This window comes from Sinocyclocheilus grahami, unplaced genomic scaffold (assembly GCF_001515645.1).
Source record: "Sinocyclocheilus grahami isolate Dianchi unplaced genomic scaffold, SAMN03320097.WGS_v1.1 scaffold16.1, whole genome shotgun sequence".
In the NCBI taxonomy this organism is placed as follows: Eukaryota; Metazoa; Chordata; class Actinopteri; order Cypriniformes; family Cyprinidae; genus Sinocyclocheilus; species Sinocyclocheilus grahami.
The window spans coordinates 2,817,214-2,838,120 of record NW_015505195.1 but is presented as its reverse complement, the minus strand read 5'-3'; the positions used below and the strand labels follow the sequence as shown (position 1 = coordinate 2,838,120).

Genomic DNA, 20,907 nt, shown 5'->3' with positions numbered 1-20,907 from the left:
CACACACACCATTGACTGTGCACAACCAAATGGATTGTTAAACCTGCCTCCTTCCTCCTCAGATGCTGGAACTGCTGAATTAATACATTCTATAAAAGGCATTTGATTTCTATGATTAAGCTTAAGATTATTGTGCTATTCTGATACTATACGTTTAAAATATTTATGGAAGCAGCCACTGTAGCAGAATTTGAGGCATATAATTAAAGACATTCAGTGTGTAAACAATACAGTTTCATTTGAGATTTCAAACAATAACACCAACATGCTGCTGTTGCACTGAAATAACTTCAAATGTGGCTCAAATACTGTGATTTGAAAGAACAAATGCTACAAAAAACATAACACAACTTTTGGCCCTAGTGATATGCACATGAACTCAAGGCTATTAAAGCTTTTAGCATGTTGAAATAGAGTAATACCACATTATGTCTCAATTCAGGACACTGAAAGGCACAGGATCCAGATCAGTGAGCTAAAAGGAATGAGGAAAGCAAACTAGAGCAGCTCTCCCCCTGGGCTGGGAAGACATACTGATGATAGGAAGAGCCTCCAGGCTTTGTTGTGCTAGTGTTATGTCAGGGTTGCCAGATGTTCTCCAAACCTGTGTGTACGTGTAGCAGTTCTAGAGTGAAGTATGATTTAAGTAAGGCTGGCATTAGAGCTGCTTGTATTACTGTTTCGCTTCTGACCGCTCAGCACGATGCTGGGTACCTGAAGGCCCGTCTGCACTGAGAAACTCCCATTCCACACCTATAGGGGGCGAAAGAGAATTTCAGCGTCACCACTATTAAGCTTCTGACAACTCTTGCAGTCTTTATTTAAAAAACATTTTCTCTGAAAGTTTGAGTTAGAATAGTTTGTAAGTGCACTAAAGGTGGACTAGTGAGTTTTCCTGTTCAGTGTGATGACATTTTATGTCCTCGGCATCCTCTGTAGTCCCATGTAGCTACTTGTTAGTAAAAGCTTAAAAATGACATGGGGGTATTACTGATGTATTTTGTTGTAGAATAAAACGGGAAAATATATTGAGCTTGTGATAACCACAAAACTTATTTCAGGCTTTTAGCCAAAAAAGGTTTTCAGGTTTTGGCCTACAAAAAATGTCATCCTAACAGCACTCTACTCGCATAAAAGTCTCAGCACTGTCAAAATAAATGTCCCGTTTCTGACACTTATCACCCAAACAGAAAAACTTATCAATCAGTAAGGCAGATTGTATGTTAGTCTAACTTGGTACAGTGTAAGTTTGTAGGTCACTTTGGATAAAAATGTCTGGTCGTAAACAAATAAATGTAGACTTTTTCTTGTACATTTTTTCTTATTTTTTTTTAGTAAGTTAGTTAAAGTTGCACTGCATTTGAAGCACCGCTCTTACAAGCACTCATATCCAGACAAACATGCTGTGATTTGCGTATTTTTTTATTTTTTGCAGCAATTTGTGCCATGACTGCATTTTTATGATGGTGCCAAATTAAAAATAGACCAGCATTCTGTTCCATTCCATTGCACTCCACTTAGATGTTTTTGAATGCAAGAATGCATCTTACGCAAAGGACTCTGAAACACATCTGTTTAGCTTAATTATAGCCGACTAGCATGTTCAAAATATCCCTAATTTATGTGTGATTAAATTGTTAAATACAAAGTGAGCTGTATTATATCTTACCATAAAGGCTGGTATAACAGGCTGCTGGAACTTGGTTCTGAAGGTATGAAGGTTGTGAAAGCGAAACTACTTTGTTTGGCCTTCCAAAAGAGGACAATATCTGCTTCGTCATGCCTAGAGCTGATCACTGAGGGAATACATCAACTTCACGCTGTGGATCGCCCGATCGGCTTTCACCGTGGATGAAGCGGAGTCCAGCCCGGGGTCATCACATGTGGTTACCGCAAGCCCTCCGGACGCTCCTTTGTCGAATCCGCCGGCCACCGCTCACTCTAGCCTGCCGTGTGTGACACTGTGTTTCATTGTGAAAGCAAAACTACTTTGTTTGGCCTTCCAAAAGAGGATGATATCTGCTTCGTCATGTCTGGAGCTGATCCGTGCTGGTTGCTAAGGAAATACATTACCTTCGCTGTGGATCGCAAGATCGGCTTTCACCGTGGACGAAGTGGAGTCCAGCTCGGGGTCGTCACATGTGGTTGCCGCAAGCCCGCCGGACGCTCCTTCGTATTTCTCCGATCACAAATGCAGACATGGTTTTATGTTTACGTGGCGCGATGCAACGCAACGCGTAAAAAGACAGTATAAGTCATTATAATCCATGCCTCGTTTATAATGGGTTTTCATGTTTTTGAATCATCGCTCCGACCTGACAGGGCATCATCACAGTATGTGAGGGGCGTAACATTTCCGTCACACACTTGAAGTATTCGGCCAATCATAACGCACTGGATAGCTGGCCAATCTCAGCACACCTTGCTTTTCAGATTGATGAGCTTTGTAAAAATCGAGAAAGGTGGGGCATAGAGGAGAAACAATAATGTATAGTATGTGGAAAATAATGTGTTTTTTTAACCTTAAACCGCATAAACACATTTCATTACACCAAATACACCAAATAATGTTCTTTTTAGCAACATCATATGACCCCTTTAAAAAGCAGGGTGATTGATGGCCAATGTAAAGATATACAATATCATGCAATTTGTACATGCTGCAATTAAATTTATGTTTACAAATTATTTACCAAATAAAAAAAAATTTGAAAAATAAATATGAAAAACCTGATGGGGAAAAACTGTAAAATAAACATATTTATACTTTATAGAGCAACTTGTTGATTCTAAAATCAGATTTTAGAAATTTTCACAATTAAAGAAAAATAGTGACTATTTGTTCGCACAAAAGTCCTGGCACTGTCAAAATAAAAGTCCAACTTCTGACACAAACAGAAAAACTCAGCTAATGCCAATAATTAAAAAAGTCAAATACCGTATTGACCCGAATATAAGACGATGTTTTTTTCTTGGAAATACATCTGAAAAAACTCGGTCGTCTTATATTCAGGGTCTAGACTTTGACATGTCAATAATACATCCACAACAATAGGTGGCGCCAAATATGCATAAAACGAGTGTGCCATGAAATACGTAATGTAATGTGTGTTGTAAAGATCGCAAGTAAAAACAAAAGAAGCAGAAAACCTTACAGCTGCATGAGTCGTGACTGTCACGTTAGCCTGATGGGACCAAACTCCCTTTGTGATTTTAAAACGTAAGACAGTACCCAGATTTGAAGACTACAGTAAGATTTAACTTCTACTCTTAATAAGATTTTGGTAGGCTACTATTAGATGGATAGCCTAAATGTCCTAATTCAGATGGGCTACCTGTTTTTTTTTATGGTATATCAAAAAGTGTATATTTTTTAAATGTGATTGTTAGTACATTTTACCAGTTTTTACCATACTTTCAAAACAAAAATTAAAATAGGAAAAATATGCAATATGAAAATAATTGAAGACAAAATGTGTTTTACTGAGAAAAAACAAGATTTGGATTTTAAAAAGCCTTTTTCCAAAAGGTACATCTGGAAAAAGGGGGGTCGTCTTATATTCGGGCTAATACGGTACTGCCCATAGCAATATATCTGTCAACCACTTTATTAAATATACAATCTGTGACTGCTGCAACCAGTCGGTTCTCACACAGCCAACATCATCCATTTGCTTTTACCATAGCTAACAAGTTAGTTTCATCATTACTGTGGCACTATTTTACTCATTTTGTCATATTTATAGCTTAACTCACCTTCTTCGTAGTTGCAGTAAATGCCGATGCGGTCGGGAAAGGGGCAGTCCAGTGTTCTGGCTTTATTATTGTGCTTGGCTGTGAGGCTCTGCTGAAGCCAGTTGTTAAGGTGGATGCACCAGGAAGCGGTACTCTTCCCCAGCTGATCAAAGCGACTTAGAGACCGCAAAGCGACTCCTGCCGCAAACGCCTTACTCTCCTTATCAAACCGTACCTCCCAGTAATGCTGCCCTGCATCGATCATGGTGTCTCCTGGACATTGGAGAGAATTTGGGGAGTTTTTGAATGAACACTCTCAAAGTTGAGGGTTCTTCAGTGTCTTGTAGCTCAATGCAATATGTTTGTGTTGACTCACCTAAGACAGTGTAGGACTCTGCTGTGAAGCGGTCCCGGCCCACTCTAGCAGATGGAGCTCTTTTGGGGGACATCATGGCTGTCCTGAGGGAGAAAAAAAAATTATAAGATTGGACAAGCAGGGCAGGTTTCTGGCTTAAGGCTGGGTGAACATTCCAGCAAAGGCTGCTTTTGGCATACAATTTAGCCAATGACAGCATATGTAAAGAGGCCATGCTGAACATCTGCTTTCTGTCTACTATAGTCAGCTAGGAGAAGCAATCAACAAATGTATTTAATGGAAACAGCTGTTTAGGGGCAATCCTGTCTGTGTACAGCACTTTGTAAGTGTCCTAAAATAGTAGGTGTGACTCTGACCTGGCAGGAGAATGCATAGGAGAGCTGGTCCTGTTCTTCTCCTTACGGATGTCCTGGACGGCTACCTTCCCACCGCTGCTGTCCCATTCCACGCTGAGATCCTCCACCTTCAGGTTCTGATGGGCTGAACCTGCGTCCAGTTTAAAGACGAATGCTGGAAGCAAATGACAAGGGAGACTTAAAGGTAAGAGGTTAAGTTTATTTTTCTAAAAAATTAAATGTTATTTTTCATGTTTTCCATGTTTTCAGCACTTCCCAAATAATCTAGGCCTGCACGAGGTAAAAAAAATAAATAATAATTGTGATTTTATTGTTTTTTTAAGATAAAAATTGTGATTGGAAAAAAAAAACTCTAGGTTTTCTGTGCTTGTTTTGTGATTACATATCAATATGACTAAATAAGAATAAGAATAGTTATTATTATTTCTATTATTTTACCAAATAAAAATATTAAACAACATAAGAAAGATTACTTTTGTAATATTTTACTGTAAAATAAAAAGTATTTCCGAAAATAAAATAAAGAAAAATTGTAATTGTAATTTCAGTTCAGTATAACTTTTGTAAATTATATAAGTATATTGATATAACAATTGTAATTGTACTGTTGAACTGTAAAAGAAAATTATTATTACATTATTTTTCATAAGTAGCTGCTTGCACGTAAAAGAACACAGTGCTGTGCTTCACTTTGAACCATGTAGCGCTTATATCTATTAAATTAAATAACAGCCTTTGCGATCTGATAATCATGTATTGCAGTTTCACTTTATTTTAATTAATTGTGCAGCCCTACATATTTCTATAATTAAAAAAATGTAAATTGCATGATCGGCCAATTAATCAAATTAAATCATGATTAATCACATAATCTAAATATAGACAATTTAAAAAAATTATTATGCATTGAATAGGCATTCAATGGATATGTAAGGGGGTATTATTACTTGCTTATATTCTTACTGTTATTTTAGAATGAAGTACACTAAATTAACATTAATTAACATATTAATAAAAAAACACTTGCAAGTCGCCTTGGATAAAAGCGTCTGCTAAATGACTAAATGTAATGTGATTTAATGTAATTAACATAGATTAACATTAAATTGACAGCCCTAACTTTTATTTCACAAAAGGGCAAACGTACTACAGCAGTGGTCTCTAAATCAGGCTTTAACAGACTTTTTAGTAGGTGCTTTTATAGTGCTTTGTAACTTCTGTTAGACTCTTCTCTCTGTGCAGAGAAGAAACTTCATGCCTCATTACCTTCTGTGTGTGTGTGTGTGTGTGTAAGTGCAACTTACCATGTGTTTCTAGAGTAACCAGCTCTGAGAATTCACCCGCCACAGCTTTATTGCATGCCTTCACTCTGAAGGTCATGTAACGCGTGTCAAAACGAAGGCCTGAAAAACAAATCACAACTTTATCTAAAACTACTCAAGAAAAGATCACTTGCAAAACAAATATCAACACTTACCCGTGAGAGTGTACTCAGTCTCTTTTATCCCCTCCATCACCATCCAGGGGTAGTCTTCTCGAGCCCGAGGAGGACCTTCATGATTTGTTCTCCGATATTCCAGGATGTAATGGTCGATTTTGGAGTCGGGTTCAGGTAAGGTCCACACCACTGTGACTGTGTTATCAAACACCAGGCATTCAGCCACGTGAATTTCAGGTGTAGCAGGCACTAAAGGTGAGAGGAACAGAGATATCTGATACCGGAGACCTTTGTTCAGAGATACCAGCCAAAGCCTAAAATTTTCATGAGTCCCAATAATCCGAAACATGAGACATAGAAATTCTGAAATTATCGTCATTCAAAATGTAAATAATAAATGTAAACAATCTATATATGTATATCATTTTATATTATTATAATTTTTTTATTTTATCCAGTAAAAGAGAGATAATGAAGTCATAAAAAAGTAAACTAATTCACTCACGATATAATCAACCAACACTGGACGCACCCACTCGTGACACACTTGTTTTTTTGCTTATTGTCAGATTTTCTTAAAATTGTGCCATGGTTATATATGAGAATTCTGAAATTATTATAGTTGTTAAACGTGAATAATGTTTATAATTTATTATATTCATTTTAATACAATTATTATTAATTTATTCATTGATTAATTTAAAATTAAATTTGATAAAATTTTATCACAAATGCCATCCTATTACCCAGCCTCAGGTTGAATTTAGGGATTACTTGCACAATGTTTAGTTAAAAACATAGAGTGTTTACATGTACAACAAAAACCAGTTTGAACAGTTTACAAGAAAATCTGTCAGCATTTATATGAAATTTTGGAAGTATTGTATTTTTCTGTTCTTGACGTCAAAGCTGTTACACCATCAGATATATTGACACTCCACACATTGGCATGACACCAATAAAACCGTTTACATGCAAAATAGGCAGAAATCTATCATTTGGGCTTTGCTTAAACCGTTCATGACATTTCCTTGTTGCTGATACACCGACCTGGAAGAAATGTGATGGCCTGTAGCATATTTCTTTCCTGAGTGAAGTCCACCATCATGTGATTCATACTGTCACTGGCCTTTGCTTTCAGAGACAGACGAAATGCTGGAGCCATAGTCACACTGCAGACACACAGACCCACAATAAACATTCACAGTCAGTCTACAAAGACAATAAAACTCATCTGACAGACTGAGAACAGGAATGTGGGAATGTCCTGAAGGAAAGCGTCAATGAGGGCACAGTAAATCACTCCATGCATATACACACGCACAAACCTCGGGAGTCAGATGAAATGAAAACGAGCCAAACATCACTAATAAAATTACTAGAATTTTGCTAAAAAGAAAAAAAAGATGAAATGAGTTAATGATGAAATGAATGAACTTTCAGGAGGAGTGTTTGAAGATGTTCTACACTGTGCATTGAACTCAGTCAAAGATCTAAATATGGACATCTGTACAGTACCTATCCTTTATCTCTTTGGCAGCCTGCAGCAGAGAGGAAAGAGAAAAAGAAGAAGGGACAGAGAGAGAGATAGGGAGCGAGAGAACTGAGTCTCATTGAGTCTCAACAAAACACAATACATCAGTCATACCAGCACGTGTTAGCACGAAAAGCCAGCAGCATCTGACACAATTTGCCACTTTGTTAGAGAAAGCAACATGCCAAAATGTTGTAAACAAACAATCAAATAACTATCATTAAGTCCATTTTTGAGGACTAAAAGCAATTGTAAAAATATAATTTCATTCAAATGCGTATCAAAAAAGATAATTGGTTGAAACACCATAAAGCCATTAAAGGGGTCCTATTATGCATTTTACACTTTCAGCTTCCTTTAGTGCATTATGTTGCTGTTTGAGCATGAAAAAGATATGCAAAGTTCACTCTTTAGGGAGTTATTCTCTATATCAGTAAGCAAGCGCTGTTTCTGAACTCCCTCAAATGCCTCGATTGTAATAGTTTTCTTCCGGGAACATACATACATGTCACAATATCCCTCATTTAAATCATTCCCTCCCAAGGCATAAACAGAAAAATATGAAGGGACGAGGCCTGGTTGAGTTGCAATAGTAGTGTGTTGTCGCCATATCCAAGAGAAACCACTTTACCGATCTAATACAATGATACACGTGTGATTTCTTCCCCAACTGTTTACATTCACAGACATTACCAACATTAAGTGAACTTGTGTGCTTTTTTGTGTGACATGAAAGAGAACTCACGCAACGTGCCATCTGACCGCTGGCTTTCTGTGCACTCAGAAAACCGTATATCGGGAGTTTAAATTGACAAGGGTTTAAACACATGAAGATGTTTTGTTTGTTTTTGCTGATGTATCCAATGCATGAGCTGTGAAGAGAAGCTGTGAAGGGAGCAGCAGCATGGAATAATAATTGATCCGAGAGGCATTTGGAGCTGAAACTTCACAGACACTTTCTGGGGACACGTGAGACTTACAGTATATCTTGTAAAAAGGAGCATAATAGGAGCCCTTTAAGTGTAAATAGATGAGTCATTTAGTTGTAACAGTGTTGTAAAGATTCTAAGTGGGCGGTACCTGAGTGAAGCTGTCATTCTCAGATGAGCAGAGCGTCTGATTGGCTAATTCCAGCAGCTCCTCTGAGCTCTCTAGGGCTTTGGTGCATGCACTCAGCTGACTCTGAAAAGACCATCACAACAATGATAATATCACTAGACAATTACATAATCTGGTTGAAGTTTAATAAATGATTACATAACTTTACTCATCTATAGTAACTATATCGACTTTTGGTAGTCTTATAAACTTATCTAGCAGTGTGCTAAATTGTTGTAGCTTTGTTGTATTTTGCATACTGCTGTTTTTCTCTGTACTAGAGGCTTAACTTTATTTGCATTTGATTTGAATAGTTTGCTACATTACTACAATTGGTTTGTCACCTGTTCTAGTAATTGCCATTAAGTCAAAATGTGTTTTCATGTAATCGATGTACACTACTGTTCAAAAGTCAGGGGTCTGAAAGATTACTTTTATTCAGCAAGGATGCAATAAAAATGGATCAAAAGTGACAGTAAAAAAATGTATGCTGCAAAAAATACAGAGATATTAATTTTTGCCCATATCGCCCTGACTATAGCCTTGGGGAACATAAGAGACAGACTTTTTTCAAAAGCATTAAGAATCTTACAGATCCCAAACTTTTGAAAGGCAGAGTAAATACAAAAATTCTGAAAGGTAATCATATATCATGTACAATATAATAACTACAAACAGAAGGAAAAAACATGAGTGGATAATGAAAATAGAAAAAAGTCAGCACACCTAGTTACAGTTGCGAAAAACAGTTGTATTTTGTAAAAATACAAAAATGTAATAACAGCTATCGTACAGGTGACGTTTTGAGCACGCAGGCTCTTCATCAGGATTTTGTTTTTGCAAAAACATGCAGATAAAATGGTTAACATCAATATTTTCACATTGTAACTTCAGGGTCACACACTTAGTCACGAGGAAGTGCTTTGAAATCATATTCTTCCAAAGAAGTAAAGAAACGAAGATTGTAATGACAGATGTCACTCAGTCACAGAGGTAAAGAGGTAAAATGCTTTGTTTCAGATGTACAGGGATACAATGGATGCAATCTGGATTATTCACACACACACACACACACACACACAGACACAGACACTGTAATCCTCAAGGATTTCTTATTATCCTTCTCTTAACATGACACATCTAAGTCATGCACAAGCTCTAAAGCCGTCTCACTCAGCCTTTTATTGATATATCTGATCATTTAGTCTAGCAAATATAAAACATTTGAATTCATTTAGGAAGAATGTGTTAACCTGTATTATGGCTAGGGATCCTCACAGCACTCTTACCTGTAGCTCATATGTGCGACTGGCTCTTTCCCGTTTGACTCGTGTGACCATGCCCTCTTTCAGTTCATCCAGGACAGCATGCAGAGAACTAAACTCTGACTCCAGATCCTCCTGCACTCGGTTTGAATTCACCTGCAAACACCATGAATGCAGAGTTAAAGCTGGATTGTCTCCTCCTGCTTAAAATGGTATTGCTGTTGCAAATTGCTGGTTTAGTGAAACGTGTCTGGACAAACACTGTGCTTGCAACATATTTGGGTCATCTGAGACCTGACAAAGACATTTCATCATTCATCAAACAGTTCAATACGTAAATGTGAGTAAAAAGAGCAGAAGGCCTGCTGTGGTGTTTACCTCTAGGTTCTCTAGACTCTGCTTTAGACAGCAGATGAAATTCTGAATTTCCTCATTCTTCAGAGCCAACGTAGTGATAATCTTCCTCAGTGACTCCTGAAACAGTGTATAAATGCATTTCTGATTTCACATGCATGAGTCATATAAAGCCAAAACTTAATCAAAACAATAATAGGTTGACAATGGCAACACGTGCAGGGCGAGGCCTGTCTCACAAAGCAGATTCATTAAGGTGATAGTTATATTAGAATTGTATCATTGCTTTGTGTTAGCTTTTATTACAGCATATAAAGATCAATTATATTTTTACAATTTTGTCTTTAAATGATAAATATATTATAAATATTATATAGAATTAATATATAACACTTTTTAAATCTTTTATTACTCTGCTTACTGTACATGTTTTTAAGCTCATTGCATGTAAATATCACACAAGCTATATTTGGACCATTTCACGCTTTCAATTTAAATATTATTATACATGTTTTTTAAGCTCATGGTACATATAAAGAACACATATTATGAGCAATTATATTTGGACAATTTTATGCCTTTAAACAATGTAAATATATTATAGAAATTATATCAAATTAATATATACAATTTTTACAGCTTTTATTACTGTGCTTACTGCACATGTTTTTAAGCTCATCACATATAAAGATCACATACGAATTTGTTTATTTTATGCTTTAGAATTAATATAACAAATTTTAAAACTTGTATAACTATGCTATCACTGTACATGTTTTCTGAGCTAATAGTGTAACTATATATATGGAAAATATATTTGTTATATTATTTGGTTTGTTAAGTTATCAGTAAATGAACAATTGCATGACGGCTGGTCATGTGATCTTGCCATGCCAGTGCTAATGATGGAGCAACATGCTTCATGAAGAATTATGACTTTTTTAGAAGACTGATATGACTGGAATCATTTGAATATTTCTCAAAAGTGCTATTTTCACAAAAGAAAACAAATACAATTAAATTAGCAATAAATTACTTGGTGCACCTTTAACACAATTTGTTAGATGTCATTATATGATACTTTCCCATCGACGTTATTGTTTCCTTGTCTATTTTAGAGTGTTTCATGGGAAGACAAGTAGTAAGACTAGTAAAGCACGTTAGACAGATGAAGGAGTGAGCTGATATTACTGTCGCTCACATAGGGTTGACCAGAAATGTCATGTTTCATTCTCATCTCATCCAAGCCACTTGTTCTGAACTTCTGGATCAAGTCGCTGATGATGAGCCTCACAGAAGCGGCTTTATATCCGGGGCGTCTCCCTGAAGCCAGAAGCTTGTAACAATACAGGCCGGTATGCACCAAAATGTTCTCTGGCCTGTGGGGTATTCATCTATGACTATACTGAAATATTATTTCCTCCCTTCAAAAGAACATTTCCTGTAATGAATATTTGTAATCTGCGTTACAGAGCTGCGAGAGCCGGGGCGGTTTCTGGTGATTCACATTGGCTGTTGTTAATCAACTTAAGGACATCTTCACCTACAGGCCTACATCATGCATTTAAATACCGTGCATATCCTAACCGTACGAAGTTATTACTGTCAGACTGTCCTTTATAAGGACACATATCCACTAACACAATGGGCGGAGGACGTGACAAGTGAAGCTACAAGCTAACGGTATTTCGGATTTAGTATCTCTTTTCGCGCAGCATCCTCTTTCTTTTTCATCAAAAGCGCGTCATTCGTAATTTCTCTAGAACTGCGGTTGCTTCTTACCTTCTGGTCGTCCATGCTGTCCGCATGCAGCACCTGTTTCAGATATTCTCAGGATATTTAACCTAGGTCGTCCGCTTCAGCGCTCCTCCGCTGGTACTGATGTTGCTATGGGGCATTGCATCCCTCCACAACTCATTAGCGGCAAAGTGAGTTCTGCGCAGGCGCACGACAAGGATGCTGGGTAATGTGGTCTCCTAATTTCTCTCCACCACAAATGTGCAAATGTTCACTGTTATTAATTGTCATGTAAATTTTTGAAACAAAATATGAACCTCAGATGTGAACGTTTGTTGCCAGTAAACACTTGTATGTCATATGTTGAACATTTGTCTCAATATGTTGAACGATATATAGCCTACCTGTCAAAAGTTTGGAATCAGAATTAGACTTAAGCTTAAGGATGCATTTATTTGATCAAAAATAAAGTTTAAAAAAAGCAACTGAAGGATCATGAGACTCTGAAGACTCCAGGAATGGCTGCTGAAAATCACCTTTGTTATCACAGAAATCAACTGCATTCTTTTAAATTGTAATATTACTGTTTTTACTGTATTTTTGCATAAGTGACTTCTTTCAGAAACCTTAAACAAATCTGAATTATTCCGAACCTTTTTTTGGTAGTGTACATATAATGATATTTCAATAATGATGTTTTTATATTTTAAGGAGGGTTTTGGGACTGTTGTGGAATGAATGATCATGTGCAAAACTAATCTTATTTTTATATGTCTTGATTTCTTTAAATATGTGAAACATTTAACTTAAGTACAATATATAAAAAAAAATCAAATAAAAATCTTCACAAACACAGGATGATACACATCAGACCAGAACCAACTATTTTCATTAACATTCAGATTATGGTTAAATTTGAATGAATGTATAAGGCAAAGTGTATATATATATATATATATATTTTTTTTTTTTTTTTTTTTTTTTTTATTTTAAACGCATTTGTCCCATCCCTAGTTTTTTTTTTAATTATCCTCCACATTAACACATTAACATTCAGATTATGGTTAAATTTGAATGAATGTATAAGGCAAAGTGTATATATATATATATATATATATATATATATATATATTTTTTTTTACTTTTCATTATTTTAAACGCACTTGTACCATCCCTAGATTTTATTTTAATGATCCTGCAATTATTAAAATATTTTAAAAGTACATATATTCCATATGGTTTCTAAGTTAATATAAGGTCATAAAGATGCATGCAAAAATAATGATAAAAGAACTGCCATTTAAAATATTTTTAGCTGAAGTATAAACCTTTTCCAAAGCATTTTATGTCAACTGCCCACATACAGATCATTGATCTGAAGCTTTGGGCCTGAACTGCTGCTTTAAAATTGTTCCTGCTGCAGACTGCAATAGCTGTGTAGCACACTAGTGCCCGCAGTGGACACGTGGCAAATCTACAGGATAGCCAGCTAAACAAAAAATGAGAATATCTGGTGATTCAGCAGTTACGCAAAACATTAAATCATCATGGAGTAGCAATTATTTTAAGTGCCTAAAGCTGTAGGAACAGGGATATCCACTCAAGCACCTGTTTGATCTCTGTACTTTGAAAAAGGACAAATGGAAAATTAATAAAAGAGAGCTCCTGTTTGTGTTCCTAACCACATGTTCTTTCATCCACTGTATCATGGAGATGAGACAACAGAACTTTAAGAAGTTCAATAGAACAGTAACCATAGATACAGATGAATGGATGACTCTTGAAGCAGTAAGCACTGTGATTGCAGAATTGGAGGAACTTCAGACCCTGGTTTTAACAATGGTCACGTGTACATTATGAGGTGATCAGTAGCGGTATCCATAGGGGTCACTGAATCGGAAGGGTTTGATCTCATTGACAGTGCAGTGGAGGTCATGCATGCGTCTTGCTCTGCGCTCTTCCAGCATGAGTCTACGTGAGCACTCTCGAGCTGCCTGCTGTTCTGCTCTTTTCTCTGTACGCTTTCGTTTCAGCCACCTATTGTACAACAGAGCAAGAGGGAAATGCTTTCACATTGGTTTTAAATACAATTCTCCATCTGTTTCCTGATTTTAGAAGAATCATATATGGTGCTGAACTCACTGTCTGAAGGCCTTCTCACGCTCCTCTCGGCTGTGCAGGCAAAAGCCGCTCTCCTTTTCCAGTCTCTTCATCTCCTCTATCTGCTTGTCTTTGAACTGCTGTTCCTGTTTCTTTTGGAGCCAGTTTTTAAAGGCCTCCTCTGGGTCACCACAGTCCCTCTGGCAGAACGACAAAACCAATTAATTCCATTAAGTCAATAATAAATCACACACACACACACACACACACACATATATATATATATATCCTCCTGACTACCAGCTACGGAGTTTTGTCCACTGTAGAGGACATTATGTTTTAGCGATTTCTCTGAGACCTTACATGTCACAGTTTTAAATCTGGATGTCCTGTACAGAGCACATTCAGGGCTTTTCAGAGATACTAAATGAAAAACTCGTTTATGGCCATTTTACACACAGTTTGCATTAAGAAAAATAGTTTTTTTTAAATATCTTTCATAACATAGTTGAGAATCAACTTTATATAAAGTTTGGTATAAAAAAAATGAAAATTGATTCCTGATTAAAACAAAAATCCCACTGTTTTTGCCTTTTCATGTCTATTCATGTCTTTTTATTTTTTTTTTAAACAGGACTTTGTAAAGTCCCGATGTCCTCTGCTGAGGACATATTTTTCAAAATGGTTCTTATGCTCTAAACAATGTAATGACATGACAAAATACTAAATTCACAAAACAGTTTTTTCCTGGTAGTCAGGAGGATATATATTCCAGTATTTCCCACAGACTTACACTCTATGTGTTTCACAAACTATTTAGGGGCACAATGTTTTCAACACTGATTCATAACATAGTTGAGAATCATCTTTATATAAAGTTTGGTATAAAAAAAATGAAAATTGATTCCTGATTAAAACAAAAATCCCACTGTTTTTGCCTTTTCATGTCTATTCATGTCTTTTTATTTTTTTTTTAAACAGGACTTTGTAAAGTCCCGATGTCCTCTGCTGAGGACATATTTTTCAAAATGGTTCTTATGCTCTAAACAATGTAATGACATGACAAAATACTAAATTCACAAAACAGTTTTTTCCTGGTAGTCAGGAGGATATATATTCCAGTATTTCCCACAGACTTACACTCTATGTGTTTCACAAACTATTTAGGGGCACAATGTTTTCAACACTGATAATAATAAGGAATATTATTATTATAATAACAAGAAATGTGACATTGAAGTCTGGAGTAATGGCTGCTGAAAATTCAGCTTTGCCATCACAGGAATAAATTAAAATTTAAAAACAGAAAACTGTAATTTAAACTGTAATAATATTTCACAATATTAGTATTGAACTTTATTTTTAATCAAATAATGAAAATATAAAAATATTATAATAAAAATATAAAATTAGATTTTATAATGACATAATTACAGTATAGAAGGTAATTATTTCAATGGCAATTTTGCCTCCATAATAATGAAATATATTTAATAATTATTTTAAAAAATAATAATATATATATTGCCTTTATGTTTTATGCAGAGGGGGTCCTGGCATCACAATTTCTGGTTAAACGGCTCCCCTTTATATAAAGTTTGGTATAAAAAAAATGAAAATTGATTCCTGATTAAAACAAAAATCCCACTGTTTTTGCCTTTTCATGTCTATTCATGTCTTTTTATTTTTTTTTTAAACAGGACTTTGTAAAGTCCCGATGTCCTCTGCTGAGGACATATTTTTCAACATGGTTCTTATGCTCTAAACAATGTAATGACATGACAAAATACTAAATTCACAAAACAGTTTTTTCCTGGTAGTCAGGAGGATATATATTCCAGTATTTCCCACAGACTTACACTCTATGTGTTTCACAAACTATTTAGGGGCACAATGTTTTCAACACTGATAATAATAAGGAATATTATTATTATAATAACAAGAAATGTGACATTGAAGTCTGGAGTAATGGCTGCTGAAAATTCAGCTTTGCCATCACAGGAATAAATTAAAATTTAAAAACAGAAAACTGTAATTTAAACTGTAATAATATTTCACAATATTAGTATTGAACTTTATTTTTAATCAAATAATGAAAATATAAAAATATTATAATAAAAATATAAAATTATATTTTATAATGACATAATTACAGTATAGAAGGTAATTATTTCAATGGAAATTTTGCCTCCATAATAATGAAATATATTTAATAATTATTTAATAACAAGAAATGTGACATTGAAGTCTGGAGTAATGGCTGCTGAAAATTCAGCTTTGCCATCACAGGAATAAATTAAAATTTAAAAACAGAAAACTGTAATTTAAACTGTAATAATATTTCACAATATTAGTATTGAACTTTATTTTTAATCAAATAATGAAAATATAAAAATATTATAATAAAAATATAAAATTAGATTTTATAATGACATAATTACAGTATAGAAGGTAATTATTTCAATGGCAATTTTGCCTCCATAATAATGAAATATATTTAATAATTATTTTAAAAAATAATAATATATATATTGCCTTTATGTTTTATGCAGAGGGGGTCCTGGCATCACAATTTCTGGTTAAACGGCTCCCCCTGGTGGACATACCATGCAGCTAATCCTTTCCATTTCCTGGGCATTCTGAATTCTCTTCTCTTCCAGCAGCTGCTCTCTCTTCCTCATAAGCCACGATCGGAAGGCTATCTCATTCTCCTGACGCTTCTGTTCCTCTTCCTCTTTTGTCTTCAGCTCATCCTGAAAAGGAACCAGAAGAAGCAGAAAGGAGGACATGAAATTAAAGGGGTCATATTGTGATATTGTATATCTTTACATTGGCCATCAATCACCCTGCTCTTTAAAGGGGTCATATGATGTTGCTAAAAAGAACATTATTTTGTGTATTTGGTGTAATGAAATGTGTTTAATGCGGTTTAAGGTTCAAAAAACACATTTTCCACATACTGTACATTATTGTTTCTCCTCTATGCCCCGCCGTTCTGAAACGCGTCGATTTTTACAAAGCTCTTCAGTCTGAAAAGCGAGGTGTGCTCTGATTGGCCAGCTATCCAGTGCGTTGTGATTGGCTTAACCACTGATTTCTAGTCGTGTCCTCTTTTGGAAGGCCAAACAAAGTAGTTTCGCTTTCACAACGAAACACAGCGTCACACCTGACGGCCTTGAGTGAGCGGAGGCCTGCGGGCTAGAGTGAGTGGTGGCCGGTGGATTCGACGAAGGAGTGACGACATGTGACGACCCCGGGCAGGACTCCGCTTCATCCACGGTGAAAGCCGATCCAGCGATCCAGCGAAGTCGCTGTATTTCCTCAGCGACCAGCACGGATCAGCTTCAGGCATGACGAAGCGGATATCGTCCTCTTTTGGAAGGCCAAACAAAGTAGTCCTTCCTTTGCTCCCTCATTATGTTCATCGTCAGGCTCTCCAATCTCATTCTCCTCTCTTGGAGAGATCTTCAGTCTCTGCATTTGTCTAGATACCTCTTGCTCTTCCTCTACGTCCCTATAGGAGGCTCCCTTGCTCTCTTGAGCGTCAAACTCTTGCTCAGGCACCACCAGGTCAACCAGAGTGACTTTAAACTGCAGGCGTCTCTGCCGGCTCTGGTCTGGAGGATCCTGGTCCTGGAGTTGTTTGTTACCCTCTTGAATCTTATCCAAAATATATTTCTTTTCTTCATCGAGGTCTTCGTCGTTCTGTAAATGTGGAGAGGTTACAAGGCCATCCCTGTCAGGCTCTAATGCACCCTCTAATGGCTCCATGGGCGTTGGCCACCTTTCATCCGCTTCTTCATCAACCATTTCCTTGTGTTTGTGCACATCTTCTTCAAGCTCTTTGTCTATCTGAGCTTCAATGTCATCGTCATCAGGATCCTTTGTTGGAGAAAATAATGTGTTCAGTTTGAGAAAGCCACAATAAAAAGAGTTTGGCATTGTGTGAGTTAAAGGGATAGTTTACCCCAAAAATTTAATTCTGTCATCATTTACTCACCCTCAAGTTGTTCCAAACCTCTGTGAGTTTTTTTTTTTCTTTTGTTGAACTTTAAAAATATACAGTATATATTTTGAAGAATGTGGGTAATCAAACAGTTGCTGGTCCCCATTGACTAACATAATATGGAAAAAATACTATGGAATTCAATGGGGACCAGAGACTGTTTGGTTACCCACATTCTTCAAAATATCTTCTTTAGTATTCAGCAAAAGAAAGAAACTCATAGAGGTTTGAAACAACTTGAGGGCGAGTAAACAATGACAGAATTTTCACTTTTGGTTGAACTATCCCTTTAAGGAGAGCATGTTTTCTAAAGGGTGAATCAGATACATAGAGCGTATGTGTTGAATAATGCAGTGCCATGAGACAGAGTTCTCTGGGTAAGTGAAAGTGTGTATGGATCTGTGTCAGTGGGGAAGATTTCACACACACAGGTACGGCGTCTGTGTAATGGAATACCACACACCAGAAGACTCTCAGAGACCAGAAGTCTCAGAGATATGAACCGGTTTCTGCCATCATTGCACATTCACTCACTTACCTGTTCCTCACACTTGCTCTCCTCACTGATAAGCCAGTCCAGGTCTTTCTCAAAGTCATCCTCATATTCATCTGGAATGTTCTGGACTGCAGAATCACTCATTGTCTCTTCACTTTCTCACTATAGAAGGATCCTAAGACACAGCAAATGAAAAATGGAGCACACAGAAAAAAATGTCTCCCTTCTGTTTCCAAACAAAAAAGGTGATAGAACCATTTTATTTTGAGCAAAGTTAACTGATTTTGGGTGTAAAGAAATGATTATAAATATGTATAATTATTTGAAATAATTATTTGGCCATTTATTAATGCATGTTAGATTTTATTGACCAATTTATTGATCATTCTTAATTCTCACTTTAATTTAGTTTCATAAAATTACAATTACAATTATATAGGTGACATATCACATAAATGTACCACACACTTGGTAGGTTTGTTGACATGAATGTAGCTAGGGTTATGTAATAAATAAAGCCCAAATGCATGAGGGCTTTAGATTCGAAACACTTGGAAACATAAATTAGATGTCAGAGAGTTTCAGAAAGTGAAACACAGGTGTGTAACTAAAACCTTTAAAAAAAAAAATATATATATATATAAAAAAAAAAAAAAAAAAAAAAAAAAAAAAAAAAAAACACAGAACCCCCCAGCAAAAATAAAAAAAAAAAAAAACTAAAAAAAAAAAAATATATATATATATATATATATATATATATATATATATATATATATATATATATATATCGTTCATTCAAATATAATAACTTGATTTAACTTCATGTATTTAAAAGAACTAAAACGAAATAAAAAAACTAACTTAAAAAATTAAAAACACAACAAAATTACAAACCTTCAACTAAAATGAAAACGCAAAATATAATAAAAATAAGAACTATTTCAAAATATTAATACAATTATAATAGTATCTCAATTATACTAAAGTAACACTGGTCCTCATACAGTGACAATTAAACTAACAATATTCTCCATTGCTGTCCAATAAGAAATATCTTATTTGTGATTCTAAATTGTTATTCATTCGTCTTTATTATTATTTTTTTTACCTCAGACTTTGCAGACGCAGTTTATATATTTAAAGGGAAGCTTTATATTCATGTTGTAAATGCCACACACATATGTTCATTCCACTAAATGCACTGCAATGCCTAAATAATTATAATATGAAATTCCGTGATAAAATAACAATTTAACGAGCATTAAGGCTAATATTACAACACAAAACCTGGTGGTCTTGTCATTGCATTAGATAGTTAACCTATTGTCTGCTTTTAGAATTCAGTTTTATTACTTTCCGCGCCTAAAAATGTATGGAGCTTACCTTCAGAACTTCTGTTTGGTGTTGCTTCACGTTAAGTGCAGAAATAATGAATGATAATTCATTAGCCGGCCTATATGTTCCAGAGATCTGGTCTGTACGCGCACCTGTACATTAGAGAGCAGCTCGCTCTAATCCTCTGCTGGCCTCAGCTTCAAAGTAGCGTGTAACAGGTGTTGCCATAGAGACGCACAACACGGCCTGTAGTGAGGGCGCGCACATGCGCAGACTCTGTGTAAATGTAGACGGAAGATCCAGCCAGATTTGATCTGAGATACAGTTAGCGGGGGAAAAGGGTACAACAAAGGATACTTTGGTTTGTTTGGCAAAATCGTTTATAGTTTATTTCCTTAATTTATTTTCTACATTGTCTTTTTACGTATGCTTTGGCAATATTGTAATTTTTAACAACCATACCAAAAAAGTTTTTCTGACCCTGACCCTTTTCTAGATTTCACTGTCTTGTAAAAATCCTGTCAACACAACACTAGCACAAAGGCAACAATTATTCTGCATTAATATTATTATACTATGAATAATATTTTAAAAGGTATTTATAACAGGACAGCGAGTGAAAAATAACTTAAAGGCACTGGCGCTACATTATTAAAAGATTTATTTTTATTAGGGATGGGCGTATCGATCCCAAGTATCGATATATCGATACTGACGCGAGTATCGAAAGTATCGATACTCAAACAAAAACTATCGATACTAAGGTGCATTTTATTTACCAGTGGTTTTGTTTAACAAAAATAATAATAATAATAATAATGAGTACAATAATCATTGAATTGGACAAATAACCTTTGTTAGCGAGTAATTGTGTAGGATAGAACTATTTTCCTGTTCATCTGAACACACGCAAATGTTGCAAGACAGAACCAATCAATCACAGAGAGCGTTCACTCACTTCTGACAGTGCATTCAAACAGGGCTGCGTTTCCCAAAAGTATCATAAGAAAGCATTAAAGCTTTTGGGAACGGCAGCCCTGAACAATGCTTATCAGAGGACAGAAATGTTTTATTTCA

General features: G+C 35.6%; 2 protein-coding genes across 2 annotated transcripts; both read right to left on the bottom strand.

Moving 5' to 3' along the window:
• LOC107548631 (fibronectin type III and SPRY domain-containing protein 1-like) lies at positions 1-12,056 on the bottom strand. Its single transcript, XM_016229401.1, has 13 exons — positions 11,939-12,056; positions 10,181-10,276; positions 9,827-9,958; positions 8,520-8,621; positions 7,424-7,446; positions 6,956-7,077; positions 5,945-6,154; positions 5,772-5,870; positions 4,468-4,621; positions 4,112-4,194; positions 3,719-4,008; positions 1,670-1,735; positions 1-753 (listed from the first exon to the last, which is right to left on the bottom strand). Exons 1-13 carry the CDS (start codon positions 11,951-11,953, stop codon positions 643-645), a joined length of 1,503 nt encoding a protein of 500 aa, XP_016084887.1. The 5' UTR covers positions 11,954-12,056; the 3' UTR covers positions 1-642.
• A 1,307-nt stretch (positions 12,057-13,363) lies between these two features.
• On the bottom strand, positions 13,364-20,014 carry LOC107549898 (coiled-coil domain-containing protein 181-like). Its single transcript, XM_016231087.1, has 6 exons — positions 19,879-20,014; positions 18,538-18,670; positions 17,378-17,875; positions 16,600-16,746; positions 14,036-14,193; positions 13,364-13,930 (listed from the first exon to the last, which is right to left on the bottom strand). Exons 2-6 carry the CDS (start codon positions 18,637-18,639, stop codon positions 13,759-13,761), a joined length of 1,077 nt encoding a protein of 358 aa, XP_016086573.1. The 5' UTR covers positions 18,640-18,670; positions 19,879-20,014; the 3' UTR covers positions 13,364-13,758.
• Between the last annotated feature and the right edge of the window lie 893 nt (positions 20,015-20,907).